The 16,493-nt window shown below is 44.1% G+C and overlaps 1 protein-coding gene across 1 annotated transcript; it reads right to left on the bottom strand.

Moving 5' to 3' along the window:
- Nucleotides 1-6: 6 nt before the first annotated feature.
- LOC136517374 (putative RNA polymerase II subunit B1 CTD phosphatase RPAP2 homolog) lies at nucleotides 7-4,334 on the bottom strand. Its single transcript, XM_066510927.1, has 6 exons — nucleotides 3,612-4,334; nucleotides 1,620-2,492; nucleotides 1,323-1,525; nucleotides 972-1,235; nucleotides 649-804; nucleotides 7-539 (listed from the first exon to the last, which is right to left on the bottom strand). Exons 1-6 carry the CDS (start codon nucleotides 4,234-4,236, stop codon nucleotides 441-443), a joined length of 2,220 nt encoding a protein of 739 aa, XP_066367024.1. The 5' UTR covers nucleotides 4,237-4,334; the 3' UTR covers nucleotides 7-440.
- Nucleotides 4,335-16,493: the final 12,159 nt, after the last annotated feature.

Genomic DNA, 16,493 nt, shown 5'->3' with positions numbered 1-16,493 from the left:
AAAAAATACTGTTCGTTGGTTAAAAAAGTACGGCTTATAAGCCAAGCGAACAGGGCAAGTGTTCATGTCCCAAAGCTTGTGAAATTACTGCCAAACATCCGTGTAAGTTATCTTTTGCTCTCCCCACACTAAAACTAACAGTCTCTGAGAATGACAGCAAAAGATTGTCTGTTCTCACAGCCTAAGCAGATGCTGAAGGAATATCGCAAGCTGACAGGCAGGCGTCAAGGTCGCAAGTATTTCAGCTTCACTAAAATTGCCAGTGGCATATGGCCAGTGGGCAGTTTGTTCAACAGATAAACATGACTCGTTCTAGACAGCGACTTGTATTTACTCTGTCAGTTCAGCCAAATATCAGATCAGATCCTACGAAGAGCAGCAGACGATTCACGCAGCTTTCAGAATACCGATTCACACGGCTTCTCGTTTGGGCTACATGACTACATCGGTGTGGTTGCCTGGAGGGATCTTCCAAAAGGGAGAAACAGGTCCACCATGGAGTCGTACTCCTCTCTGCTAACCTGAGCAGCATTCAACATCTGCATCGCACATCGATGGGGAAACAATCAGATGTCACCAAAGCAAACTAAGATACATTCTTCAACTAAGCACAAAAATCATCAGTGCAAAGTAAAATTGGTTACTCACCTTTTGCACAAGCTTTGAATTTGAAAAGACTGGAGCAAGGGCAGGAAGCTGGTGAACAGAGAGTGCATCAAGCATTACCAGAACCACAACCTGCCACCGCCTTGATCGCAGAGAAGGCAGGGCGTCAACAAATGACATTGTGTCAATCAAGTAGCCCTGGTGGCAAAGCAAGGGTCACATTAGATAACCCAAAAGCAAGCACATACACAGTGTAGTTTCATGTGTTAAGCCCAATATAACTGTCAGCCACCAGCATCAAGCTAACCTAACAGTATTATTTTAAAAAGGTATGATATTATCTGCTTGGTAAAGTTGACACATACCAGAGTAATCTCCAATTTTGAAACTGGTATCTGCAACCTCAAGTTTGATACGAGTACTGGCACGGCGTTACAAACGCAAGAATCTAGAGCTCTTCTAATCTCCGATGAGAGCCCATCCTTCTGAACTATCTTCTCAGGATATTCCCTCCCATTGGCAATCAACAACTCTTCCACTGAACCCCTTTCAAGCCCATAGACATAGGCCAAAGACGACCTGGATATCCATCCGAATAGCGCAGCCCACATTGTTCCGAAAGCAGAAAGCTGAAAAGAAATGTACATCATGCTGAGACTGAATTAAAAGAAGCAAAACTCGTATTTCTCTTTTTTTTCCTTCTTAATAATACTTACAGTTAGACTAAAACCTTCTGGAGGCGTGTCATGCCAAGAATCATCAACTTCAAACATGTCTGTATCCAGAAGTACAGGTTTCTTAGGCCACTTGATAACATCCCTATCTATCTCAGGGTCATCATCTCCGCCAGTGTTTTTGGCATTGTCATATTCTTTCTGGTTAAGCACGTCAGGCAGAATGATGATTCCAGCCTTTGAAACTGACGTTAGAGAGGCTTGCGTCAATACCAATCAAAAACAAAAGTTGTGCCTCAAAGAATAGCAACCGTGGGAATATAATGAATACATGCTCACCTGCATCTTCTGCTTCTGCTGTGCCTGAAGAAATAGCTTCTGCTGCCTCAATAAGTGCTGCAGCACATGCCTCTGCAGATGCACGCCTTAGTGAACTGTCTATGCCTTCCTCGGGTGGTTTTATGCTACTTGAAGGGCTTTCATATGCTTTGCTTGTTTCTAGGACACTTCCATTCTCATCTGCCCATGTAACAGACTGTCTACCGCTCTTAGATGCAGTAACTTTCAACGAAGAATTCAATGCAGGCCTCATCTTTTCATCACTTGTTTCATAATTTCCAATGTTCACTGCTTCACTGAATTCTTCGCACAGTTGTTCAGCGTAAGCTTGCATTGAATCTTTTGCTGAAGATTGAGATGATGAGGAAACAGAACTTGACAAGTAGTTATACTGATTCATAGCACTTTCCTCCCTGTTTGTCGAAGCATCCCCAATAATGATGGCACTCATAAAGTCCACCTCATGGCCATCGCTTCCAGCAGGCCTTTTTCTAGACTTACTCTTCTGTGTCCTCGATGATGCTTTACTCGCTTTATTTTTCTTAGTGCCTTTTCTCTCTTCCAAAACTATATCCTCGAGCTGCTTGGCAATGGAATCAGATATGCAAGATGACAGCATACTGTTATCTTCCTCTTGCTCCAACATCTTTGATGGGGTTTTAGTTTTCTTCTTTCTAGGTGTCTTTGTATTCTCACCAAGAACCAGGTCACCCATTCTCTCAGCTATTACTTCTGAGCTCACGTGTGTTTCAACCAATGAAGGTGAACTTCTCATGCCATCTTCACCAGGAGCAGCAGTCCTAAGATCCACATTCTCGGTTCTGGACTGCACAGGTCCAGCAACTTTGTTCTGCTGAGCCTGTGGCTTTTGCCCTGAAAACAGAACATAAGCTCACTGTATCTTCAATTGTTCGAAATTTAAGACAGGTCGAACAAAGGGCAAGAATGGAGATAAGCATCCTTTCATGTACAGAAATGTGCCTGCAAGTAAAACTACCGTTACTCTGGTAAACATTGTTACTTACACCAGTGACCAGAAAATTAGTGTGCAAATTTATATCAATCCAAAGATGCTTGCAGAACCCAGATTAAGGTTTTAGTGTGCAAGTTTGCTAAGAAAAATAATACAACACTCTTAAGCAAAGCTGAGGACCCTATAAATTGCTAGTGTGCTGCAATGTGCAGGCTGAACTGCATCAGTAGAAAAGTTATGATATGTAAATGCAGCAGTAGAGATACTAAGTCAAGGGTACTGACTAAAACTCCAAGGGTGAAGTGACCTCACCAGTCACCATATCATGGTAAAAAGAAGTAATAGTCACAAAATCCTTGACCAACAACCTCACTTATTCTATTTTCTTTAATTTCTACTAGTAGACACACTTAAACAACACCACCTACATCTACAGACTGCACGCGTCAATCACCATAAACACAATCATATAGAAAATATGCAGGCAGGCGTTGAGTTTGGCTCCTTTGACCCACACAGTTTTCACGTATCTGAAGAGGTTGATAATTTTGGATATTGAGATATAGGGGGTGGGATAGGGAAAGGGAAATGAATGAATGGCTAGGATTAAATGAGGTGTGAAGAACGGATGGCTAGGATACAATATTTCCCATCCCTATCCCCATCCCCATCCCCATCCAAACGTGTTCGATGTACTGACAGGTTGCAAGTAAACTTACTAATTCCGATCACGGGTAAAGATTATTTGTGTTATTAAAAGTAACAAGATTAACCTAGATTCATATCTTATTCTGGAAACCAATTCAACCTACCCAAGTTATTCATGAACGATCACCTACGGCAATATGTATGACCAAATAGTTAAATTGCAACACTAAAGCAACATATCGCCATGCAATACTTCAGGATTAGGTCAAGACACTAACACCATCAGGCTGTTCTCGCCCTGTCATCCAATCAATTGAAATTTACGAAATAGTAAAATGCAAGTATAAGCGAGCAATGTATGGAACGCTCACCTTGGGCACTGCGGTCACGGCGTGGCACGTAACCCTCAATGGCATGGGAGGGCCCAATCCAGTCCTGCAGCGAGACCTCCCCAGCCCCGGCGACCTCCTTTTCCTTGATCTCCACCTTCCTTCCCTCGTCCTTGTTCGTCCCATCCACGCCCTGAAACCCTAACCCGCTCCCGTCCCCGTCCCCGGCGGCGGCGACGGCGCCCTCGACGAGCGCGACGACCGCAGCGAGGCGGTCGAGCGGGACCCCGTAGGGTCGGTCGTGCGGGAGCGAGGCGGCCAGGGCCTTGGAGGCGACGAGGCAGCGCTCGGAGCAGAACTTGCGCGCCTCCTCGAGGTCGTAGACGCGGTGCTCGCTTAGGGCGATGTGGAAGCGGGGCCCCGCCGCGGAGGCGGCGGCGGAGGGGAGAGCGTTGGGGCACGCGGGGTTGCCGCAGGCGTCCGCGATGGTGCGCTCGGTGACGACGTCGTCGTAGTCGGCGCGGGAGAGCAGCGCGGAGGCGGCCGCGTGGAGGAGCGCCTCGTTGGACGCCGCGGCGCCGTCGAGGAGCGCTATCTGGATGCGGAGCACTGCCGAGGCCACCGTCCGCGGCGCCTCCGCCGCGGCGGCGGCGGACGGGGAGCTCATCGTCGGAAGGTTCGCAGAAGGCGGCGAGGGGTTTGGGCGAGCTGGAGCCTGGAAGAACGAAGAAGAAGCGTTTGCGATTGCAAATGAGTTGAAGCGAAGCGGCGGCAGCAGCGAGGGACTCGGGCTATTTGGGCTCGTGCTGGTATGGCGGTTCTGGCGTGCTTGGGCTCGGCCTCTTTTTTTTCTTGACAAAAGTCTCGGCCTCTTTGTTAGGCTGCCCTGGTGGGCTTATTGAGGCCCAAAATGTCAAGGGTAGGCTAATGGACCGAATTTTTTACTATTTGGTCATTTTTTCGAAAGTTTCTCTCAAATAGACCCCTGGCGGAAAGAATTCCAGAAATGGACCCTTGGCTCGGCGCCAGAGTGACTGGCGCCGAGCTCGGCGCCACGGTCACTGGCGCCGAGGTCCTGGACACGGGGAAATGGCCTGCCGGGGGCTCGGCGCCGAGCTCGGCGTCGTAGATCTTGGCGCCGAGCTCGGCGCGGCGCCGAGCCCCCTAAATATCTACCGGCCAGTCCTTCTTCCCCATCTCGCCCTAGCCGTCCATGCCCGCGCCGTCGCCGCTCCACCGCCGCGCCCGCGCCCACGCCGAGCCCGCGACGCACTTCCTTTTCAGCTGAGCAACGTATGTGGGGCCGACGACTACTTCTATAGGATGAGGTGCCCTTTAATCTGCTTCTATGCTGTCGAGTACCACCTGCCAGATAGGGTTGCACGCCAATTTGGAGTAAGACAGCTTTGGCCTATGCCTCTGTTCTCGACTGGCGTTGACTTACACAGGTAAGTGTTTTAATATTTCAAATGTCTCATGATGATGGTCCATTTCTTATAATATGGTGCCACGTACGTGGATTAATGTAACGATGACATACGTGCAGGTTGGATCGTCAGAGGAACAAGAAGATTTTTGACTGGGAGAAGCACCACCAGTCCTACATTGAGGAATGGGAGGAGATGCACAACAACCTGGACGACAACAACGAGCCGCACATGAACCGTGAGTTCAGGCGGTACCAAGCTTGGTACCAGCGTTCGACAAGGTGCAGGCTCAGGCTACAGTGGACCGAAACTGACTACACCGACATTGAGTCCTCCGACGATGAAGACACGACGTACGACCGGTCCACTCGTGCAGGAAGGCAGGCGGAGGCAGGACCGATCTTGGACAGAGTGGTAAGCCAATCGACTTATTTTGTTACGTTTAGTTACATAACAATACATTAGGCGTTCTTGGACCGACATTAGGAGTTATCTATTGTAGTTATTGCAACCTTCGAGCCGTATAACCCTTATAATAAGTTACATTCTTGTACAAAAGAAAACAAAACTAAATGATATCTGTTCAGAAGTCTTATTATTGAAAACTTTGTTGCAGGGCAATACACTGAGAAGCTCAGTTGAAGAGATCGAGCGCGTTCGGCCTAGAGTCAATGATGACTACATACTTGGCTTCCTAGATGTAAGATTAAAAATATTCTTTCAAACAAAGCATTAATACATTATATTCTTTCAGTTAACATAGTTTTGTACAACAGAGGCTGTCATGTCGTCTACGCCGTGCGGCTGGTCGTTGTGGTTGCAGGACAAACATGACGCATGACGTGTATGATCCTTCCACAGAAAGAGGAGCCTTGGGTTCCTCTAGTCAAGCAGCTATAGGGGACGAGGAGGAGGATGAGGAGGCCGACGATGACGATGACATGGACAAGAGGCATAATGAGCTTGGGCCCTCTCAGCTCCATGATGCTCCATCGACTCATCCTACACCACCTCTAGGCACTAGGCGACGCCGTCCGCGTGACCCTTACACTCCAGGCACCAGTGCTCTGGGTCATAAGGGTAGGGGCAAGAGTAGGAGACAGTGAGAGACGTGGTAGGTGTTACTATGAACTATTGTGAATTTTGTATTTACTTTTCTTTAACTATTCGGGACTGTATGGACATTGTGGACTATTTAGACTTTGCATGACATATTATGTTGGTTGTGATATTCATTGTGGTTGCATTATGCTTGTTGGATGATTAAATGTTTAGAATATATATTGATGTCTCTGTTTGTAACTGTGGATGCTTCTAATACAAGACCGTATCTTACGAATTTTTTGCGTGAACCTTTAATCATACTACACTTGTATAAAGGCACAAATGTAGTACACAGATTAACTATAAATTTATTACGTTTATAATCCAGGAATATTTGTACATACGTTGTGTAGAAGAATCTAGGATTACCAAGCAACAGTGAACGAATCTATGCTTTTTCAGACAATAAACATAGACTTTTCAGATACACGGACAGCATCGAATTATCACATCACTGATATAGACCTTTTAGATGCACGAACAACATGCAAGGAAGCACAACTAAACTCTATCTCCACCATCCATCTTATAACTATTTGATCCAAGGGCTGAGGTGAAGAGGCACACGGATCGCTGACATGGCACATTGACAGGCCTCCATTCCTCCTCTCAGCCTATAAATAACCACTCACTCCCTCTCATTTACACAAACAATAAGGAAGAAGAACACTCCTCAGCATTTGCTTTCGTTGTAGTACCAATGTCTGGAGGGTCGTTCAGAGGGAGAGAAAAGGGGAAGAAAACTACCTGGGGTGGGAGGGTCCTCTTGGTCCCGATTTCTTTGAGGAAGCTCTTTATGAGAGGTTCTCAGTTGAGAGCAAAAGTGATTTTACCAAAGAGGCACCACTGATAGGATACGATGAAAGGAAAGAAGAGCGGCCAAAATGCATGCATGGTGAGGACTGCCTAGTGCAGATGTTCACCGAGGGAATAGATGGAGGTCGTCGTTTCTTCAAATGCCCGCGAGCATGGGTAATTGCTATTACTATTTGTTTCTTCAATATGTTTGTCTTGTATATCACTTACATGACATACTTTTTGTAGTCTTCCTTGGCCGAAGAAAACTATGGGTTCAGTAGGTGGGTCGATCCTCGACCTATTTATCCGCATGCAGAGTACATCTACTACCTACAAGACCGTATCTTTGATCTAGAAAGGGAAGTTAGCAGCGGTTACAAGGACGACGAACAGGACGACAACAACAATGGTGCCGATTCACAGGAGGCACTCTGCAATGATCCATATTGCACCTGCCCTAACCACAAGAAAAAGGGGTCTCCCCCATCACCCCCGCCACCACCAACAACAACAACGGAAGGCTACTATGGAGAAGGTGCAACACAATTTGCTATGTGGCCACACTACTAGGATGACTTTATCTTTTTCTTGTGGAGAACCCCAGGTTGAATTACCTAAGGCATGTTAGGTTTAATTACCGAAGGCATGGTTTAATTACCTAAGGCATGTTAGGTTTAGTCAAAGAAAACTATGTACCCAGGTTCGGTACATGTAGTCACATGCCATTTAATGTGTTTCGTGTGTTGATTTCTATAATGTCGTATGTCGTTAACTGTTTTTTGCAGCACGTGTTCAAATGGGAATACGTCCGTATCATTAAGCGAAATATTAAGACCATTGATAATAAAAATAACCATATAATGAAAAGTTCGATACTATGTCACATTACACAACATATTAATAGTATAACTAAGTGCCGACAGTAGATAAAGGGGCAAATGCACTTCCAAATCCTCAATCTGAAACGTACTGAGTAAGCAACTCATCATCCGAGTACCAGTTCTCTACTACAACCCTGTTGCTGTGGCTAGGCTCAACTGCGTTGCTCTGACCTGCCTATCGCTTGTAGTAAGCGGCCTCCGCTTCATCTGCGGCCGCTGCGGCCTGAGTGAAGAACGCGTCATCCTCCTCCTCTGCCTATAAGCCCGCCTTTGCTAGAGCGATGAGCTCACTCAGTCTGCCAGTGTCGTCGTCAGCCTCCTACGCCTGAATGCCCACCTCTGCTAGAGAGATGAGCTCGCTTAGTCTGCCAGTGTCGTTCTCAGCCTCCTGCGCCTATATGCCCGCCTCTGCTAGAGCAATGAGCTCACTCAGTCTGCCAGTGTCGTCCTCATCCTCGTCTCCATCATCACACAGCACAATCGGTGATTGAACGGTGCGACCAGCTCGTGATCTATGGCCATCTAACTTCTTCTCCTCATACCTTGCACGAGCCACCTCTACAGCATGTTCCCCGCTGCAACCAATCTCTTGATGTATAAAATGCAATCAGTTAGCAACTCGATAATATTACATTTAAAACCAGGCAACGAAAAAAAGGTTTTCAAGCACTCACTGGCACATAATATAGCACCATGCTCGTTCAAGACCTGCGTCTGTACTCTTATCTCCTCCCTTGTCTCATTCCTTGCCCTCTCCTCCTCTAACGTCGTCCACCTCTCCAATCCCCATTTGTTAAGCCCAACATCGATCGGGTTACAAATACCGCGCTGTCTAGCAAACTCACGCATCTTTTCTTTGTGATTTTTAACGAATAGGTTGACGTAGTCAGGTCCATATCCCCTCTTCCATGCAATTACTTACCTCTTCTTTAGTTCATCCAAGAACTTAGCTTGACCATCATAACATTCCCAACTGCATTTCCTAGTGCTCTGTTCAAAACAAATATTATATCATATATGTCTTAGCAAAACAAACAAAATACGATTTCATGTTTACCAGAAAAATAACGAACCTCATCATACTCAATCATATGGCCGCAATAATGACCTATTCCAAGCTCCGAAGGGACTAGGCCATAGTTGGATTTTACACCACATTCGCACATGACAGGAGGTGCTTTGTAGATTACCCGTTCTTTCTTCTTTTCCTTAACCCTCTGCGGTTCTTCCGGCCATTGGTTCTTAGGACCATACAACCACTCTTTGAAACGACACTTCGCCATTGAATACACCTAAATAATGAGATATTAGTACATAAACACATATAACTCAAGATTTTAACACATACACTTTGCACTTACTTCATGCTTGTTTGGACACACAAACTCCAACGTATTCTCAGGGTTTATCATAGCTCGATCTCCGCAATCACACAGAGGAGGTTCCTCGAGTCGTCTAACTGCGGCTAGGTGCTTCTCCTTAGCCGTTATTGCCGGAGGGTTAGGGGGGGTGGAACCCACCGCTTGAAGTGCTCACATGGATGTCTCCCTCTAAACCAATCGTTGAAAAAGAGGTACCTAGGATCAAACTTGTCTGCACCATCGATCCACTGAAAGAAAAAGCACCTCTCATGGTCCTACACAACGAGATTCCAATAAAATATTAGTACCATACTTAAACAAACAAAGAAAAAGGATAGTACAAATAATTTCTTACATTAAACCGACTACATGTGTAGAAGCAACGCGCGGCTGTGTCTGGATGTTTCGATTGAAAAACATGGGCCGGGAAACCACAGTCACAGTTAGGGACAGGAAGGTCAGGAGGAACGGGGGCATCTTTGCTAGACGCGTCGGGGTATAATTCTCGAGGACGACCCCGTTTTCGCCAAAACTCCTCCTAAAACATTTCTTGCATTTAACAAATAGGATGTAATTTAACAAACATAAATAAAAACATCACAACAAAATATCAATGAGAACCATAACTACAATACAATCAATTTCGTTCTAAGAACAAAAAGCTTTTAAAATTATACCCTAAACCTAGGGTTTCTCATTTCATCCACAACAATAAACCCATAACATAACTACATGCGGCTTGGTTTGCTAGCTTTTTCCACGCCTTGAAATGAACCTACGGTTGTATAATACATATATTGAGGGATACAATGAAACCCTAAGTGATGACGATTCTTAGGTTCAAAAATCCGACTAATATGTACCGAATCGATGCGAGAAAAATAAGGAGGTGAGCGAGTATACCTTGCTCTCGAAGATCTACGGATCAAATCAAGGTTTTCAAGGTCCAATATGTCGATTCGTGAGGTAGGGTAAAGTGGCGAGAAAAAAACCCGAGGAGAAATAAGAGAAAGAACGCTCGGGGAAGAAGTGCAGGCTGGGTTAAATGTAGGTGGCTCAGCGCCATTCACTATGGCGCCGAGCCAAGGGTCCATTTCTGAAATTCTTTCCGCCAGGGGTCTATTTGAGAGAAACTTTCGAAAAAAGGACCAAATAGTAAAAAATACGGGCTAACGGACGGCTTATAGTTTGGTGGCCCAAAATCTGGCCCACGTGCGTAAGTTGCACGAAAACAACAATGAGATTTGCATGCCCCAATGCGCACGGACCATGTGGGCTGCGGCCTGCTGCTGTGAACGTGTGGGAGGCGGGGAGGCCTAGCAGGGTGGCACCAGCGTGGGCTTGATTTTCTTTGTGACATCTTTTATTTACACAGGGCCTGTTTGGATTAGTTACAAGTTGGACTAAAAATAAGCTCAAATTTTAGCTAACTAGTTGACTAACAACTGATTGAAGGCTTGTCTAAACAATTAACTTACCTATTAGCTCTCTCGTTTGGATGTACTATAATTTTAGCTCTCGTATCCAAATAGACCCTTACTATAAGATCTTTTCATTTCCGGTTGCATCATTGCATTTCTCATTCTGAGATCTACAAAAAAAATATACCACACATTACATATGCTTTAGAATATATATAACCTGTAGCAATTTATGTTCACTATAGCCATGCCATTACAAATTGACTAGTTGAGTTGCTAAGAAAATGATGATTAAGATTCCAGTTTTCCAGTCTCAATCCTAGCCTTTTCAGGTTCCATTTTCAATCTTAGTTTATTTTTGCCTTCCTTAGTTGGTGGTATGGTCTCTAGAGGCTTTATATGCTAGTCTAAGTCACCATTAGCAACCAAGGTGGCACTCAACCCTGCAATAACTCACATCAACACCCATTGGCCACAATGGACAAAATTCAAACTATGCTGGATGTGGTAGCGCACAAGATGAAGCAACGATGTTGTGGACGCAGAGAGAGAGAGAGAGAGAGAGAGAGAGAGAGAGAGAGAGAGAGAGAGAGAGAGAGAGAGAGAGATGGGCAATGATAGTAGGGCCCACGTGTCAGTGAGAGGGAAGAAAAGTGGAGAATGATACATTAGCAGAACTACCTTTGGAGCCAGTGAGTAATTTGTATGATTTTAAGAGTTGATAGATGGTTTTATGATATATGGTTTATGAGTTTGGGGATAAAGGGGGATAGGTTTTGTTTTTACATTAATTTGTAACCAGTTTAGATGGGCAAAATATACTTCACTCTCTTTTTAAGGTGAGGTTGGAGGTGGAGGTGGTGTGGTCTAATTAAAGAGGGGATATGTGATGAGGGAAGGAAGACATCGGCGCAAATGTTTGACAACTTTCCTCCTTCCGAAATGTTTGCACTAAACTTGTTAGAGCTCCGCAATGTAATGCTGGTTGCAGCTGCACCCAATTAACAGTGGCTGGCTGCAGCTGCGGATATTTGAGAGACAACACCTCCTTCATGGGTACGTGCGTTCAGAAGCGGAGCCAGGGCATTTTGGTGCTGACCTGACAGGAATATAAACAGATTTTTGAAATCCAAGGCTAAAATGTTATTGACCTAAGGAAAAACAAGACTGATGCTCACGTTCTTAACACACAAAAAAAGAAGACAAAAAAGGGTCCTGTATCACTGTATGTAAAAAAGTTTTCTTGTATTATTCCTCCTGCATGTGATCAACGTTTCTGAGTTCCATAATAAAAACGAAAGGGGTCAGGATGATCTGGAAACTTCGCAGGGCGTCCTTAGAATGGATTGGGCAGCTAATTCACGATACGGTGCAATGCCACTCACGAGCTGTGACCGACACTTGTGTACGTAGTCCACGACAGCTCTCGCTGACTTGCCCAAGCTAGCTACCCAATCCTATCTTATTCCACCATGCATGTGAGCATCTCTGCTGGCCTAGCCTTAGCTGCTAGTTGCTCTCAACGCAGACGCCACAGCAACCAAATATACAACAGATGGAAATAAAGCGATGTCTCACCTTGCAAAAAGGGAAAAAGGTGGCACAGTGTGTGCTGCACACACCTATCCGGTCCACACCAATGCAGTGCAAGTGTGCATCATCATGCCATGCCATGATATATATCTCCTTTTTTAACTCGCCATCATCTGACGATATATATACACAACATTGTTATATCACTTCTCTTATACCGCATATATAGAACTTTGTCAGTGTTTGGCTATTGCGAGTTGTTCTTGTAATTGTACTAGTTGAATGTGTAAAACTGTATATCAACTCTATCATGAGATTTCTGCTAAAAAGGGACTGTTTTGGTTTGATAGGTAGATCAAATTTAAAGACAGGCTTTTTTTACCGATGAAGACAGAAGTTGCCAAAACCGATGAACAGAGGAGCAAATCGCGTGTCAAGATCAGTAGTGCTCTGCCGGGGCGCCAACATGTGTCAGCAGGGATGCACGCTTGCTCGAGTCCCATGCAGCACAAGCAAGGTCCACAATGGATCGGAAGATGCACGGCGCCATCATTATTGGTGCAAGCAGGCAGCAATACACTGTAACGATATGTGCAAGCATGCAGCAGCTTTTATCCTGTCTAATCGAGACGCATGATTGCATCATGAACACAGTTTATACGTCTCCTAGATAGTTTATGCATTTGCTTTCATGCATGAACATGGCTAGCCTTTTTCTTTTCTAGAGGAACATACTCTGTAGCTACCTAGCTTTCTTTTCCAGATGGCTTTGTTCTTTTGTTTTAACTCAGAAGCAGGGTGCTTTGTCGGTATATGTTTTCTTTGACTTTTTTTTTCTACTATGTCTAAGTTAAGCAATGGATAATGCTAGCTAGCTTCACCTTTACAGTTGACGCTACTCTATCATGGCCGGCCCATGACAAGCCTGGTTTAGCAATTTGTAGAGAACAAGCTGATAGAAGTAGAACATGATCACTAGCCATAGATCTAGCATGTGTATTTGTATTTGAAGTAAATAACGAGTCCTAGAACATCTACCAGTATGGGATTAATAGATAGAGTGAGAGGAAGAGGGGTGAAAGAAGTGCAAACCATTGGCCGCATTCGAGGAAGACGGGCTGGCCATCACGACGCTTGGTGAAGACTCAGTGGAGGTGCTGTGTCAAAGGGCGGTGGTGCAGTGGTGGCGTTGGCCGGTGGCGGCGCTTCCCGTCACGGGCTGTGCACCCTCTCTTAGATCGGATTAGGGTTGTGTCAGTGGGGCGACTATAGCTCGTTCAACCTCATGATCTGAGCCACCGGCCCTCACCTTTCTTTTATAGCGCAGTGTGACGGGGGCCCACCAACCATGTAGGGTTGAGCGCCCCCGATCAGGGCGGGCCAATTAGATAGAGATCATCTAACATTCTCCCCATTGATCTCACCTTATGACTTAAACTCAACTTACTTACTTTATCTTGTTTCCATTTCATCACAGATCAGTGCATAGAGCGTGCCTCATCGTCACGGTCAGTTGCCATTAGATTAAACAGCTACAATGCACCTCTCTGTTTTGAAACAGATTCTCAACTAGGCTCTTATTGTCTAGGAATCATAGGCTTTCCCTTAAACCCATGCCGGCTAAGTATTCTCTGAACACGCTGGGTGGTAAGCCTTTTATAAGTGGATCCGCGAGCATCTTTTCTGTTCTTATATGCTCAAGACTAATTATATGATCCTAGACTTTATCTTTCACAACATAATACTTTATGTCAATGTGTTTGGCAACACCACTTGACTTATTGTTGTGAGCATAACATACTGCTGGATTATTATCGCAGTATAACTTAAGTGGTTTATGTATGCCATCTACTACTTTCAACCCGGGCATGAATTTCTTTAGCCAATTCACCTGCCCTATGGCCTCATAACATGCTACAAACTCGGCATACATTGTGGACGATGTAGTGACGGTTTGCTTTGAGCTTTTCCACGATATAGCTCCTCCCGCGAGAGTGAATATGTATCCTGACATGTAATTTCTTTTATCTCCCGCATAATCAGAATCTGTATACCCCTCTATGTGCAGGGAATCAGATCTTCTGTACGTTAGCATAAGACCCTTCGTACCTTACAGGTAACGCAAAACTTTCTTTACTAATTTCCAGTGTTCTATTCCTAGATTACTCTGATATCTGCCAAGCAACCCGGTAACAAATGCTAAGTCAGGGCGAGTACACACTTGAGCATACTGTAAACTTCTGACAACTGAACTATATGGAACTTCTTTCATTTGATCGATCTCATATTGGTTCCTAGGACATTGAAATTCCCCATATCTATCGCCCTTGACTATGGGAGCATGTGATGACTTACAATTTTACATACTGTATTTCTTTAGAACTTTTTTTAAGTATGCATTTTGTGATAATCCTAAAACCCCTTTTCTCTATCTTGGTGAATCTCTATTCCTAGGACAAACAAAGCTTCACTGAGATCCTTCATATCAAACTTTGAGGACAAGAACTTCTTTGTTTCTAGTAGTAGATTAACATCACTACTAGCGAGCAAGATGTCATCCACATACAAGACTAGGAAAATGTATTTCCCATTGTTGAACTTTGCATAAACGCAATTATCCTCTACATTTTCTTAAAACTCAAACTTTCTTATTGTACTATCAAACTTCAAATACCACTGTCTTGAAGCTTGTTTTAATCCATAAATGGATTTCTTTAGGCGGCATCCCATACATTATTTTCCTTCCATAACAAAACCTTTCAGTTGTGCCATGTAAATGTTTTCCTCCAAATCCCCATTTAGGAACGGCGTCTTTACATCCATCTGATGTAATTCTAAGTCGTAATGTGCTACAAGCGCCATTATGATTCTAAAAGAATCCTTACATAAGACTGGAGAAAATGTCTCATTGTAATCTATGCCTTCTCTTTGCGTGAAACCTTTCACTACAAGTCACGCTTTAAATCTTTCTATATTCCCTTTGGAGTTATGTTTAGTTTTGTAGACCCATTTACAGCCTACTGTCTTGGCTCCTTTAGGAATTGTTTCTAAGTTCCAAACTCCATTGGTTTTCATCGATTTCATTTCATCTTCCATGGCTTCAAGCCACTTGGATGACTGAGCGCTTCTCATGGCTTTTTTCAAATGAGGTGGGATCACCCTCCATTTGAAATTCCTCACATTCATAAACTTCATAATCACTAGGAATGGCTGATCTCCTGACTTTTTGAGACCTTCTAGGGGCCTTGTTAGATGACGCTTGTTCTACATGAGGCTGTTGTTGCTCTCCCTCATGTGCGATAATGGGTTCTTAGGGATCCTAAAGGATAGGTTCCTCATATTCATTCATTGTTGCCATAGGAGAACTAACAACAGGTGCTGTTACTACAGTATCTTGCACCGTTGGTATAGCAACAATAGGTAGCATGAAGAATGGTTCCTGAACCATAGGAGTGGGCACGTATACCCGCTTCTCTTCAAAACTAATTTCTCACGCTACCATGCCCCCCCTGATCATATCATCCTCCAAGAAGACAACATGTCTTATTTCTACAAACTTCATTTGTTTGTCAGGAAAATAGAAGCGATAACCTTTTGACTTTTCTGTCTTGGAGTCCAGCTTACCTATGTTTGGGTTAAATACTTTTGCCTCAGCTAGATAACCCCACACACATAAATAGTTTAGTGAGGGTTCCTTTCCTGTCCACAACTCATAAGGTGTTTTGGGCACCGACTTACTTGGCACTCGATTAAGTGTTTGAAGGGCAGTTTTTAATGCCTCCATCCATAAACTTATTGGTAAGGTAGAGTAACTTATCATGCTTCTCACCATATCCATTAAGGTATGGTTATGTCTTTCAGCAACTCCATTCTGCTGAGGCTCGCCCGGTGTAGAATACTAGGCTACTATGCTATTTTCCTATAAGTACCTTACAAAGGGTCTGTGAACTTGGCCATATGGGGTGTGTCGACCATAGTATTCTCCCCCACGGTCGAACCTTACTACCTTAATCTTTAAATTGTGCTGATTTTCAACTTTAGCCTTGAATATTTTAAATTTATCCAATGCTTCTGATCTTTCCTTAATTGGATAAATATAGCCAAAATGAGAATAGTCATCTATGAATGTTATGAATGAATCATAACCATTCACACTCTTCATAGGAAAAGGACCATAGATGTCTGTGTGAAATATTTCTAAAATTCCTATGCTTCATTTAGCATCTTTCTTTATTTTCTTAGTATACTTTCCTTTTATGCAATCTATGCATTGTTCTAAATCTAAAAATTCTAAGGGCGGAAGAATTGATTTCTAAATCAATCGCTCTATTCTCCCTCTCAAAATATGGCCTAAATGACAGTGCCATAATTTCAAAGATACATCATGCACTCTCTTCTA

This window comes from Miscanthus floridulus, chromosome 17, assembly GCF_019320115.1.
Source record: "Miscanthus floridulus cultivar M001 chromosome 17, ASM1932011v1, whole genome shotgun sequence".
In the NCBI taxonomy this organism is placed as follows: domain Eukaryota; kingdom Viridiplantae; phylum Streptophyta; class Magnoliopsida; order Poales; family Poaceae; genus Miscanthus; species Miscanthus floridulus.
The sequence above is the reverse complement of the archived record's forward strand: the minus strand, read 5'-3'. Positions and strand labels throughout refer to the sequence as shown.

What these genes read in the sequence shown, in the direction of transcription:
- LOC136517374 (XM_066510927.1), bottom strand. Translation starts at nt 4,236, where the DNA reads ATGAGCTCCCCGTCCGCCGCCGCCGCGGCGGAGGCGCCGCGGACGGTG. An exon ending in CCGTGACCGCAGTGCCCAAG is followed by an intron (nt 2,493 to 3,611) that starts GTGAGCGTTCCA and finishes TTCTGTTTTCAG; the next exon opens with GGCAAAAGCCACAGGCTCAG. An exon ending in ATTCAAAGCTTGTGCAAAAG is followed by an intron (nt 540 to 648) that starts GTGAGTAACCAA and finishes TGTGCGATGCAG; the next exon opens with ATGTTGAATGCTGCTCAGGT.